This window comes from Hippoglossus stenolepis, chromosome 15 (genome assembly GCF_022539355.2).
Source record: "Hippoglossus stenolepis isolate QCI-W04-F060 chromosome 15, HSTE1.2, whole genome shotgun sequence".
Classification (NCBI taxonomy): domain Eukaryota; kingdom Metazoa; phylum Chordata; class Actinopteri; order Pleuronectiformes; family Pleuronectidae; genus Hippoglossus; species Hippoglossus stenolepis.
In genome coordinates this window covers 17,784,904-17,798,834 of record NC_061497.1, presented here as the reverse complement: position 1 = coordinate 17,798,834, position 13,931 = coordinate 17,784,904, and the positions used below count along the sequence as shown (strand labels likewise).

The 13,931-nt window shown below is 44.1% G+C and overlaps 1 protein-coding gene across 4 annotated transcripts in view; it reads left to right on the top strand.

The window, feature by feature from the left end:
* The window catches only part of LOC118122091 (serine/threonine-protein kinase DCLK1), a 47,337-nt gene that overhangs the window by 20,303 nt on the left and 13,103 nt on the right, over positions 1–13,931 (top strand). Inside the window, exons 6-8 of one of the 4 annotated variants that reach the window (XM_047343620.1) lie at positions 2,267–2,275; positions 6,474–6,568; positions 13,846–13,927. In XM_047343620.1, the coding sequence (XP_047199576.1) occupies positions 2,267–2,275; positions 6,474–6,568; positions 13,846–13,927 (186 nt within the window). Of the gene's footprint in view, positions 1–2,266; positions 2,276–4,891; positions 5,086–6,473; positions 6,569–6,709; positions 10,818–13,845; positions 13,928–13,931 lie in introns of those variants that run through there. The other 3 variants (XM_035178547.2, XM_035178545.2, XM_035178546.2) reach the window with 3 other exon arrangements.

The window sequence follows — 13,931 nt, the reverse complement described above, 5'->3', positions numbered from 1 at the left end:
TTGAAAACTTTGGGGAAAAGGTTATGAGAGTGAGTCATGCGCGATCTGATCTCGTCGGCTGAAGCAAGTCTGGAATCAAGGTGCACTGGAGTGTGTGTGTGTGTGTGCGCGTGCGTTTGCGTGTGCGTGTGTGTCTGTGTGTGTAGAGGGAGAGAGGTAGAGATAAGACTGACTCGTCTTGGTTGCCATAGAAACATAGCACAGTAGGAGCATGTAGCTACAGACACAATAGTCTGTGACGGCCATATTTGGCAGTGACTTCCGGTGAAGTGGCCTGCGGCAGAGCTGACTGATGCTGGGTCCTCGCTGGAACCCTGAGTCAGACCGTCCTGAAGGATGTTTCCCTGCAGGCGCCGCTTCAGCCACAGACATCATCACATGTCCCCAGATTGCTGTCGACAGCTCTGTACCGCGTTTGGTTTTCAGTCCCCGAAAACCTCATCAGTTTGCACCAGGAGAGTTTGTGTTGGAGCGACGAGAGATGATAGGAAATAACTGATGGATCCTGACAGTTTGTGTGAGACTGATGGTAACAGTCAATAACAGTTGTGTGTGTGTGTGTGTCTGTTCCTCACTGAGATCTTGTCTCAAATCTAATAATGAACATAAAAAACATTTAGATGTGATAAAGCAGAATACCTCATATATGTAGGAAGGAAATTAGAGATTTCTGAACAGATCCAGTGTGTTACAGTGGTTTGATGTTTATGATGATGATGAGAGGAGCCTTTCCTTTACAAGTGTGGAATTTATTTAATATTTGAGAAACAGTGAGTTGAGTTTTTGGAACTATTGAAATTGTTTCTTATCCCGTCAAACTGTTGCTGAAAGGATTAGTCAGTTAATTAATTAGCTGATCTACACAAAATTAATCCTTATTTTAGATAAATGCAAAAATACCAGATATTGACGGGTTGAGCTTCTCAAAAGTGACGACCGGCAACTTTTCTCTGTTGTGTATAATTGTAAATTCAACATGACTAAATAAAAGCAATTGGAAAGTTGGAATTAAAATAGGATGTTCACTGTTTTCTGAAAGTCTATTGACTAAACATTTAGTCAGTTAATCAAAAAAGTAATTAACAAATCAACCAATAATGAAAATAATTCTTAGCTGCAGTTTGGAAATCGATATAAATACTCACAGGACAAATATATAGAACATCTGCAATGTAGATGGGTAGAGAGTAAGAGATTTAAAGATAATAAACAACTCTGCAGATCTCAAGGTTTTCTGAAAGCAGCCTCCAAGTCCCATATTCATTTTTCTTTCAGCCAACAAACATGCTAATAAAAAAAATTCTTCATTATATGTAATAATCTGGGCTGGAGGAGCTGCACAGAGGTGATGTGATGTGTAAATGATGTCTGAGGCAGTGAAGGACACACATAGAGAGAGAGGAGGAGGAGAGTGAGAGAGATTTTAACACAACACGTTGTTAAACACCACCTGGTGTCCCTCTGTATGTCTGGCCGCTTCGCATTGTGTGTGTTTGCAGCTGAGACCTCGACACCACTGAGGAGCAGGAGTGTGTGTGTGAGGGACACACAAACAGACTGGTGAGACAGACCGACAGACAGTCGCACAAACAGACTGGTGAGACAGACCGACAGACAGTCGCACACTTGTAAACACACACACACACACACACACAAACACAGACACACACACACACACACACACACACATAGAAGACAATCAGAAGTTTTGAATGAATGAATTTAAGAGCGACTGATCACAGAAGTAAAATATTTTTACATATAATTCAGAAAATAACACTCAAAGACACAATGATGGATTTGAACACGCAGAATCAATTTAGAAACACGGTAATAACTAATTAATTGTTATCAGGCTGCTTCCTGTAGCCCAGAATTTTCCTCTCTGTCATTTATCTTATTAAAAAACATTAAAGCATTAAGACTTATTGTATGTTTGGGAGGTGAATCACACTGTGGCTCTTAATCAAGAGTCTTAATCATCATTACTCATCAAATACTAATTGTGATATAAATTAAGAGCCTCAAAGTGACTGAAAGTGCGACACTAAAATTAGTATGTTTATCTGATTAAATCTTAAGATACAAATTACACCTTTACTTTTTCTCACTCTTGGCATCGACGACAACAAGCTGATTGAATTTCCGTCTCGTTTGAAATATCACTGTAACCAAAAGATATCCACCCTCACGTTATAGATCATCTGATGGTGGTATATATACGTCCTATAAGTTCTGTGTATGTATACGTGTGAGTGGGTGTGAGCGGGTTCTTGTGTGACAGCCTGACACTGTCATCACTCTGATCTCACAGCCCCAGATCAGCTCTCTGCACACACACACACACACAACCAGAATAATGTGAGAAAACTAATTTGCACTCATACATAGTTTCTCGCCGCGTCCCGCCATCTGTCTCCCTGCTCTCCTCCGATGCCTCATGTCAGCTAATTTTAACAGAGGGCTAGAGACGGTGCCAACGAGCATCACGCTGATACTTCGGGGTCTCGCCGTTGTCTCTCTGTCACGAGCAACACCGCACGACTTTACGTGGAAGTGCGCGGGGCTGACGACCAACAAATAAAACCCCGTGGATCAGCTGCTGGGACACTTCCTGAGCTGTGATCGCACCACGTTTGCTGCCGTTGCCACTTTTTCTTCTCTATAAAAACCTACACGGTACAAACCAGATGAGCACAGGGAGTGAGTGAAATAACAGAGGCTGCAAGGAAAATACTAATCCACGGCTTGGGCAGTATTGATATTTGCTGTAAGGGCGAGATTAAAACAAGCCTCGAGGCAGATTTGTGTTTATGAAGCAGCGATGTGTTTATGATTCTGAGATGTTTGGCTCCTATTTCTTTAGGAGAAGATGTCCCAAAACTTTCTGTTTGTCATTTCTGCTAAACCTGCTAGTTTCATGTGATGAGTTTTCCCAGATTTCCTTTTGACGGACTTCATAGAGACGATGCATTAACTTCCACATTCCATCCTATGTTTATATAAAGAACCGTATGCGTTTGTAATTATAATATAATAATTACCACAGAGAATGTGTGTGGTGAGATGCAGTTCTTAAAATAACTGTGTGATTATATGCTTGTGCGTTATGGAACGTGTAGGATAATATGATGAGATGTATAGTGAAGGGTGTGATTGATTGGTAGTCAAGACTCATTAATCCATCAAGGCTGTTATGCATTGAGTCTTTTCAAAGATGAGGCTGATTTAACAGGTTCAAGGTGATCCAGAATTTATTCGTCTTTCTAGAGATTCCTGTGTGTATATATATATATTGACCCATTTAAGCTAAATGTCGAATTTATTGCTTGTCAATTGTTAAAAAAAAAATTATGAATGAAAAGATGCACTCCTGCCACATTCAAAAATTATTTTTCACTCTGTGATGTTTTATCATACTACTGTTGCATTTTTAGCCACACTATGGAATCCACCACTCTAGTCCAGGCTGAAATATCTTAACAGCCACTGGATGGATTGCTGTCACATTTTGTGCAGACATTCATGGTCCCCAGAGGATGAATGCATATGACTTGTAACGATGCCCCGACTTTTCCTCTAGCGCCACCTTGAGGTAGGCGTTTGTGGGTTTGAGTGAAACGTCAACAGCTGCTGACACTTCTGTTCCCCTCAGGATAAGTTGTAGAAACTTGCCCTCTAACTTTTCATCTGTGCCATCAAGGTTTTCATTTGCTCTATAGGTTTATGACCAAATAGAGCAAAACTAATTGCATCCCCATCAGCTTCAGTTTTAGCTTTAGTTTTGGCATTTAAATGCTTGGATTGAGTCGTAGGTGTTTTATACTGTATGTTACATGTTTTGTTTTACATTGTTAGCCACCATTTTGACTCTGTATCTCATTGTGATGCCATGTTATGATGCTTAAACCTTTTATAAAACATGGCACAGCTGGAGACAGGCGGGCACATCAGGTGCTGTCCTGTATTCACAGCTCAGCTCACTTGTGAAGTCTCGTGCAAAGAAGCTGAAACACACAAGCCAGAGGGGCGGCTGTGGCTGAGGGGGTAGAGTGGTCATCCTCTAACCAGAGGGGAGGGTCAGCAGTTCGATCCCAGTCTTCCTCATCTGCATGCCGAAGGGTCCTCGGGCAAGCTACTGAACCCTGTAAATTGCTTGCAGTGGTCGTCAAGACTAGAAACGCTGCTATATAAATACAGACCATTTACCATCTTATGCAGCTCAAATCCACCTCTTCTCCTCCACAGACGATAAAAACTAATAGAGAGAAACCGTGAGATATGTGTTCACCCGGCAATCGCTCTTATCCAAAGTGTCTCGCTCCTCTACATTTTAACACTTGGACATCTCGATCATCCTTCATCCAAAACATGTGTGCTGCCACTCATGTTTCAGATTCTTGACCATCGCTCAGCGTTAAGGCTTCATTCTATGTCATCATGAGTGAGTCAGTCAGTGCAGGGCTGCAGGAGTAAGAAAAACAAGCCTGATATGCAGAGCAGAGCTGCAGCGATGCTTTGGGGATGTTTGGACAACAAAGTGCCATGCTCTCTCTCTCTCTCTCTCTCTCTCTTTCTCTCTCTCTTTCTCTCTCCCTCTTTTTCCCTCTCTTCCCTCTCTCCTCTCTCTCCCTGTGTCTATCTTTCTCTTTCTATCACTCTTTGTCTCACTCTTTACATCTTTCTATTTCTCTTTCTCTCTCTCTCTCTCTCTCTCTCAATCTCTCTCTCTCTCTTTCTCTTTCTCTTTCTATCTATGTCTATGTCTATCCTTCTCTTTCTATCTCTCTTTCTCTCTCTTTCCATCTTTCTATTTCTCTCTCTCTCTCTCTCTCTCTCTCTCTCTCTCTCTCTCTCTCTCTCTCTCTTTCCCTCTCCCTCTCCTCGGTGCGCGTCAGCCTTTGCGCAAGCATCCCTCCTCCCCGCCTCTCCGGTGTAGTACAGCGCTGCTCCTTCTCTTCCATTCACCACAGTTTACTATCACCCTCGGACGGAGCTCGTGCAGAGGTGCTGTCCATCTCCTCCTTCTCCTCTGTTCACGTCTCTGGATTATCACTGTGTTTTCCGTCATGCTGGAAGAGGAAGGTAGGACCATTACATGTTCGGCGGCGTCTGTCATATTCCCTTCGAACGAACGCGTAAACTTCACGCGTCCGTGGTCCTTGTGTGTTCCCTCGGACATGCATGTGTCGCCACCGGTGTGTTTTTGGATGCCGGCCACTGTGTGGTTGTGTAGTACTATGAGGTCAATGGGAGATGTGATGTTAATGCTGTGCCGTTGTGTAACCGGGAGGAGTGTCTGTCCGTGTGCGTAACGCTGATGCTGAATTTCATCAATGGAGGTGTCTGGGAACGGGCGAAAAAAAAAAAGCAGTTTATTGCATTGGCCTACTTCGTTTCTCAATAAGACAACAGACTCGTGTAATGCGATGGCGGCAGATGTTATTTCATTCTGCTGTGCACGGGTTCCATCCTCTGTGGTCTGAATAATTCACAAAGTTATCTGATCTCTGCAGGGGAACAATAAACATTTTACAGTGACGCTGGGAGCAAAGGTTTCATTTTTCTCCTGCATCAAATGGGACTGGCTCTGGAAATGTCATTGGCTTTGACTTATAATGTGAATTCAATGCAAAAAGAAAAAAGAAAAAAGAATAGCCTGTTTTTTATTATGCTTTTTTGAAAATCTACACTGGATCTTTTATTTATTTGGATTGCATGAGGATCCACAATGCAACTGCTTTATTGACCACCGACTCCCCCTCCCTGCAGCTTCACCACTGGTTCAGGCAGGGCAGCCTGGAGTTGACTTGAGGTTAGGCAGTGTCTGGCATAGAGCCAAGAGAAAATGGCCCATGTCTTCAGTCAGATGACAAACAGGGCTGGTGTTTTGTGTGCAGGTCTGATGCTGCTGTAGGTGACGCTCGCCGTCTGACTTGTGCTCGACCGCACACACTCGGATTCAGGGGCAGCGTTGATTAATCCAATGTTCCTGTTTAATAATGAGGTGGTGCCGCTGGGGTTTTTGTTGCCGTGCCGCAGCTGGAAGAAGTAGATCAGGCTGAGAGGTCACAAGTGCATTTAACAGAGGGGGAAGTGGTGAAAATGAGGACAGCCTGTGTTGTATGTAGAGCGTGCTGTGATTGTTAGACGCACATATGTTTGAAGGTTCGGATTGGTTTTACCAACAGGGTTTGTATTTTGGCTGAAATAAAAAGAAAAAAAGAGCAGTGTGTACTTCAGTGCTCTTTTCCGTTACACCCCCACCTCTCCTCCTCGTCCTCCTCATCCTCCTCTGCCTCACTCGTGTGAATGGATGGATGCTGAGGGGCGGAAGTGTGGGCTGCTGCCAGACACTCGGAAATATAGCTGTTCCAGAAAAATGTGGATTCACCCTGAAAGGATCATCTATTTCAATATTTCTCTCCCGGTCTCACCCTGCTCCATTTCCTCTCTCGCCCTTCTCCCTCCAGTGAACGGGACGCCGGCCAGTCAGCTCTCCACTCCTCATTCGGGAAAATCTCCCAGCCCCTCCCCGACCAGCCCGGGCAGCCTCAGCCAACGCCGGGTAATACACGGACACACACACACACACACACACACACACACACACACACACACACACACACACACACACACACACACACACACACTCATCCTTTACATTTAGTGACACTGAATCTATAACACATTCCCTCTATGTTCTCAGGAAAAGGACAAAGCTGTGACTGAGCATAGGCCAACCACATCTTAGAGTTGTTAGAATACGAAGGAGCCACAACATCCCAGCATCTATAATGTCTCAGAAAGGGACGAGGTGTTGACCTTTGACCTCATGCTGTGCTGCCATGGGAGTCCAAGACTGGCAGGCTCATGTTAAGACTCACTTATGTTACAACTTTTATGTTAATTTGACTTAAAGGGCAAATTCCCCCCCCCCCTTTCGTGCTGATTCCCTGTCACATTCCCACAAATGCTGACGTAAAGGTCTTCGTGCAGAACTCTCTCTGCCTTTGGTAGCTCAACAGCGAATTATGCTATCACTGACTTTTCCATGTGACCCCATCTGTCAGACGGCAGTTTGTCTGATCTAATCTGATCTAGAGATGAGGCCGACAATTGGCTTTGTGCTTCAACCTTCAACCTTTTTATTCTGCTTAAAAAAAAAAAAAAAGGGTTTGCATCCCCTGTTAGCTACCAGGCAGCGCTTTTCTGCATGTTGGCATAAAGGTAAGACCCAAACATTACTGATCTTTTGATCAGGGACGACTTTTTTTATCACGTTGTGTCATTTTGTACATGTCCTATTCTGTGAAGGTTTTAGAAAGACAGTTTTATACTAGTATATTCGATCATTGCAGCCAGTTATTGGCCTGGGTTTTAAAAACATGTGTTGAAACGTCCAAACTCTATTTTCTGTAGCGAACAGTGAGGAAAGGGTCTGAGATGCAAACTCGCTTTGTGCACTGTATATCTTGTTGTCACTGTAAAATACTGCTGTGCAGAGCAGGAGCATGCAAGTGAACCGGATAACCTTGAATCTCACATTAGAGAGGTTAAGTTCATGTTCAGGGTGACGTCTGTGTGTTTGTGCGTTCGTTCAAGTATGTGTTAATCCAGTCCTTGACAGTGATGGTGAGCTTTTAATATCAGCCTCAATCCCAACAGCCGCTCTTTAATTTGCAGGAGCCTCCTAAGCCCGTTGCTGATCTAGATCCCGCTCCATCGTAAACAAACACTCACACGTTCGGTTCACGTCACACACACATCAGAGCAGTGTGTGTGGACCAAATGAAAACTCAGTATGCGTAGAGTATGAGTATGTAATTATTTAGATATTTATTGGTGCAGGCACAACACTTTTTTAGGGTATAGAAAGCAAGAAAGTGGAGTGATTGTATATTACTTTTGCACAGAATTGAGTGCGTGTGGCTGTGTGTATGAGTGACTATACTAGAGCCACAGACACAACCAAATATATAGATCCTGAATTAAGAAAATAAACATATTTATTTGACGTATTTGACATAAATATACATCATTTCTGCTTTGTTTATTCTGTACAACAAAAGTTTTCCTATCAGTGCGTATCGACAAACATAAACGCCGATACCGTCTGTCTGATCTGTCTGTTAAAAGGCTCATATCGGCCGATAAATTGGTCGGGCTCCACCATGTACACTAAAATCAGCGCGGTATACAGAATTCATCTCTTGCTTCAGTCTCTTGCTCCAGTTGACGGTGGAGAGATTGGCCCTCAGGCTTGTGATGGGGTTGTATTGATGTGATATGAAGGTCAACCATGGCAACAGGAAACAGATCAAATTGGGGCTGCGGGGACTGAGAGGAGGTCAAGGTGCAGTGGAGCTTCCACAGTCGTCTGCACAAAGGAAGTGGGTCAGCACAGATCGAATAGGAAGGAGGATGGGAGGCGCACTCGTCTATAAACTCGCTCTTTCTTTCTTTCCGTCGACTCGACGAGTAAATAACTGTGGGACAGTTAATTATTTAATATAATTATTGTATTATAATTAAGATCATTATAAGTCATCAGTTTCAGTTGCTCTGTTCTTTCCTCCCAGTCACAGTTTCAGAGTAAGATTCTGGCTACCCATGACGCACTGAGAAATCACATATGTTTCCCCCTCCCTCTCCACAATCAGCCACGCTGTTTGTCGTTCTGCTTCCACCCACTTTTCTCCATCAAACCTTAACCTCCACAAATCAGCCGCGTCGTGCAGTCCTGACCTCAGTGTAACGACATTTAAATTGTAGTTTTACACGACGAGCTGAGCGTGTGTGTTTCTCAAACAGAGATTATTCCAGGCTTTGCACTCACAGCCACTCCATGCTAAGCCTGCACCGCTCTTGCCCGGAAAGAAGGAGAGGAAGCCTCGCAGCCCATTATCTCTCCCCTCCACTCTGCAGCTCCTGCCATATTACAGTGTCATTCTCTCCCGCACTTCCTACTTTTCCCCTAATCGTCTCGTTAGCGATCCTCCCTCTTTCCTCGTCCTCCCCGACACTTTCTAATTTCTCCCCCACCCATCCCCCTTTCTCTCTCCCCCATGTGAAAGAGTATTAACTTCACAGGGAGAAATTATATTCCACCAGTTCCCCTTGTAGATTAATTCTAAGCTTCTTTGAGCAGTAGGCGCCAAGTTCTCGACACTATAATTTCACATTTCCTCTCCGTCTATGTTCCCCTTATCTGTAAACATGCAGGAATAATCGTAGAGTACTCAAAGTCAAATCCTGTAATTGTTACGCTTACAATGGCAAGTGAGTATGTTCCTCGCCCGTGTGGCTAAAATGCATAACTCAACATAACAAACCGTGACTCAGAAATTACCCTTTTCTCTGGTTTAAAAATAGCTCAAATCTTTTTGCCAGTAAAGCTCTGAAAGCTTCCACAAACTATTCACCATGCATGCAGCCTCAGTGACCCACTACGAGCATTGCATTTAGAACGTTCACCTCTCTGGACCCTGCATTTAAACACTAACAGGCACTTTGCTGCCTGAAGTAGGTTGATCGCTCGGTTCAGACCATCACAGCCTATTTCCCTGAGCAGAACATACAGACCTATAGCGTCTGCTTTTATCTTTTCATTTTCACACATACGTAACTGCACGCATAGAGAGGTGCACACTTGTATGTTCGTGTTGGCTTCAGAAGAAACACTTTTATACATGCAATTTCCATTTCGTGCAGTTGCTGTTCGCTAGTATGACCCATTTTTATGAATTAGCAACAGGAGCATGATGGTTTACATTCATGAAGTCATCCAGCCTCCCCCTCTTCCTTCTCCTTTGTACTTCTCACGGCCACTTGCTTCACTGAGAGCACTCCAGCTTTCCGTTTTCACGTCGCTGTAATATTTATCATCAACCCTAAAGACACACGCACCCACACAGACAAGAAAACTGTTTTCTGTTTCTGGTTTAAAGCTCGTAACAGATGAAGTGGCCGAGCCGGCGAGGCCACAGCTCTTCCCTCTCTGTTAGAGATGAGAGGAAAAAAAACCCAGACAGGAGAATAAATCAGAGCGGTGACCGACAGACTGAAGGCAAGACAAACAGATGGTGTGTGACTCCAACACACAACTGATTCAGTCAGGTGTCAGCTTGTGTGAGTGTGTGAGAGACAGAGAGAGCTAATTGTTAGCTACAGTATATGTCACCTATACCCTCCTCTCACCATTGAGTCATTCATGTGCATAATCCATTGAGTTGCATGCTCCATCTCTTTTTCTTATCGTCCATATTTTGTGTTGGGTGATTCATGATTAAATTATGTGAGTGTGTGTGTGTGTGTGTGAGAGAGAGAGAGAGAGAACGAGGGCAGACTGAGCCAGCATGTGTGTATTATGAACTTGTGAATTATTGTCTCATCTCATCCATGTGACTGTGTTGTTACTAAGGATTGTATTTGTTATTTGTTGTGTTGTTGTCATTAGATGGTTTGTTCATTTCTGTTCCTGTCGCTGCCAGAGAGACTGGCGGCAGCACGCGAAGGAAACTGGTGCACTGGCTTTAAAAAACATTCCAACGTGGTTTCCTATTTACATATTTTTTTTTATCCCATCTGAGAATCTGTAACATGAAGATTTGCACTGCCATGAAAGATATGTAAATATGAAAGGTATCTGTGGCAAATTCTCTTCAATAATCCGGTGCATCATCTGTGTGTTGTGATTTTCTGATGTGAGGCTGCCAGCTCTTCATGGCTCATTTGTTTCTGTTTGTATTTTCCTTGTCTAATGTATTAATTTCCATTTGTTGATGTCAATTAAATTCATTGTCATTTCATTTTCATTTTGTGTTTTTTCCTTTATTCCTTTATTTATTCTCATGTTCCTCATTTGCAATTTATTATTTATTAATATGCAAAAACACCTCATCCATGATAATTTCCAGTGGATGGTGAAAGGTTATAATGAAAATAATTGTGTTATCTACATTTATCAATGGTTCCGCTTTGTTAAACTCACTTCTGTGTTCAGCAGAGCCGAGATTACAACACAATCACAGTCCCGGGGGTGTGTTCATCTCCCCTGTTCCACTGCAGCCCAAGTCTCCGACCAAGTTTTTAATTTTCCCTCGAGCATTTAATCACGTTTCTGTGATTTCCCCAGGATTGCAGCCCATAAGGAACGTGATTGGAAAGCGTGCCTGTGTCCAACTGGCAGAGCAGAGAGACAGAAAACCCCAAACAGGGTTGATCCCTGCAGATCAGGCTCAAATAGATTAGGTTTCCTGTCCGTCTAGACACCAAAATGAGGGCTGTGAAATTTTACCTCCTGTACCTTGTGTTCCTCGTGAGGAATTTAAAACACAACAGTACTTAAATTCTATCAAATCTTGTGTTCCCACTCAAGCAAACACTAATAAATGCTGCTCTTGCTGGATATTGCATGACAGTGAAAGTGAAGAAGTGCTGCTGGAGGAAAGGCTTGGCTCTACCCCTCCTCCTCCAGCTTAAGGGACAGAGCGAAAAGAAGGCTTTAGGACGTGTGGCGTAATCTGATTCAAACAGGGGGCACTGAGGACAAGTCCAGCATTACTCTTAAGTTGGTTATGTAAATCCGCGGTGCATCTTAAATGCCGAATTCCACAATTGGCGGACTTCCTTTTTAACCACAAAATTAATCATCGTCTCTGCCGCCGCACCTCTGCCTCCTGGGCTGATTCCACGTGTTTAAGGTCAATTATGGACATCCTGATGAATTCCTGTTTATGCACTGATCAGTATTCAGCCCGCTGAGTGTTGCCCAACGGGTTTGAAGAGCTGCGGCTCCGGTCATGATGCAAAAGGTTCGTCAGTGTGTTTTTTAGTGGTGTGAGTCACAGCCCAGAGCAAAGAGTGTCGGGGTGCGGAGCCAGGAATAGTGTACGTCGGTCGTATTGTGCAACAGCGAGAAAGCAGGACGGTCTAACAATAACGAGACAAATCTAATGATCAATACGAACCACACCAGACTCCATAGGCTGCATCATTCTTCCTATTTCTTTGTTTCCCTTCCTCCGTCTCTGTCTCTCTCTCTGTTTCTCACTCTGTCTGTCACTCCATCTGTCTCCACAGTCTTCCACACAGCAAAGAGACGCAATGTTCATCGAAGGCACAACCCTATACCTCCCAGCCCGCAGACAGGAAATGGCCATATATAGGCTTTCTGTCTCCACACTGGAAAGTCTCATGATGCTGCCTCTCTCTCCTCTCTGTGAGCAGTTTCCATAGCAACAACATTTTGTTTCTCTCGGTGGCAGGAAGAGGGAGATAGGATTCAAAATGGGAAGGCGAGAGTATAGACGACGGGGCTGGATGTGCGATAAGGGCACAAGGAAGGTGAATATACGAGGCGAGTGGGGACGAGACAATAAAAGAGCAGGAGAATGAACAGGAGGGTCATTGGCTTTTATGGGTATTAAGGGTTTTTTCCCTCTCTGTATCCGGGATGAGCGCCAGACTAAAAACAACATTACATAAACCAAATTCTGCCTGACTCACAGCCACACTCACCTGGGTGGCTCTGAGGCCGCAGCAGTAGAGATGAGTAAAAGAGCCGACAGTTACTTGGCCCTGGATACAGGGCAGCTCAGCTCTGAAAATAGTTTTCAGATCTAAGTCGTTACGATGGGTGGCCTTTTCCCCTCTGACAAATCAACTCTCTCGCCCGTTTCTGACTGGACGCCACAGAAACAAGAGTTTCACATGAGGCCTGGGTTCAAAGAAAATGAGATCAGAAGGGAAAAATGGTTTTGGACCGACTGATTATTGAATTCACGCATCACAACAGGTGACTTTACCATGACCGAACGTCAAAACACAAGTCCGGCTACACCTCAACATTTCAGGCAAGTTGCACATGCAGACACACACGGTATAGAACAAACTGCACTTGTTTATAATTCACATCCGTCCAGGGGCTCTCCTTTTATTGTAGAAAAAAGTGTGAGGGTCCGACTACATGTGCCAGTTTCACCTGTGGTATTTGTTTGAGTGCTGGAAACCTCCAAACCCCAAAGGTGCTTTACTGCTGCTGTGTGTTCAGGAAACACTGCGAGGCAGGAGAGAAGAATCTGAGCGGAGATGGATATCGAAAACATAAATCTTACAAACGAAAGGACAGCCAAACCCCGAACAAATAGAGTGGACGAATTTCAAAACTGTCAACAGGCAAGCTGAGAAATAGAAATGCGAGAGGGGCGGATTCTCATTTACAGTCCTGACTCCATCCTCGCTCCCCATCCTTGTTGCTTCCATGACAACCAGACAGAGGGTTACGAGGTGGAGACCGTAATGAGTTTTTGTCTTTGGATAGACGCAGACGTCGCATCTCAGCCCCTCTCCTTCCTCCTCCTCCTCCCCCTAATGACCCCCTACTTAGCAACCGCATGAAAGGTGATATTCATCCGCCTTTGATAGCGTCACCAAAACCTGTATTTGTTATGTTTATGTTATGGTTTAGTGGTGAGGAGTGAAAAGAAAGGGGTGATTAGACAGGAATTTATGTTTTGTGAATGGAGAGGAGCTTATTGGGATGCACGTTTGTGTGCACACATGCACGCAGGTGGTTTGCAGAATAAGAAACAGATTTATATTCAGCTCAAGTAGCTTAAGCAAATCGGTTCTGGGTGTTTTCATGGACACTGTGTTCATGCAGCACAATAACAGACAGACTGGAAGATGTTCTGGGGATGAAATGAGTCGTCTATTTTCAGGATTGTCGCAGGAGGGACAGTTTCATTGTATTTTATTGAATGTCAGGTGGCTTACAAACTATTTCCGGCAACACTACAGATTCAAGTAATCACCTTCGTCTTGCCGCTCTTCTCTATGCAGGGGTCCCAGGGTTCTTCCACCTCTCTGTCTTCCGCCAAAGTCTCCAGCTCCGGGGAAGATGGGGACGGACTCGTCACTGAAGGTGA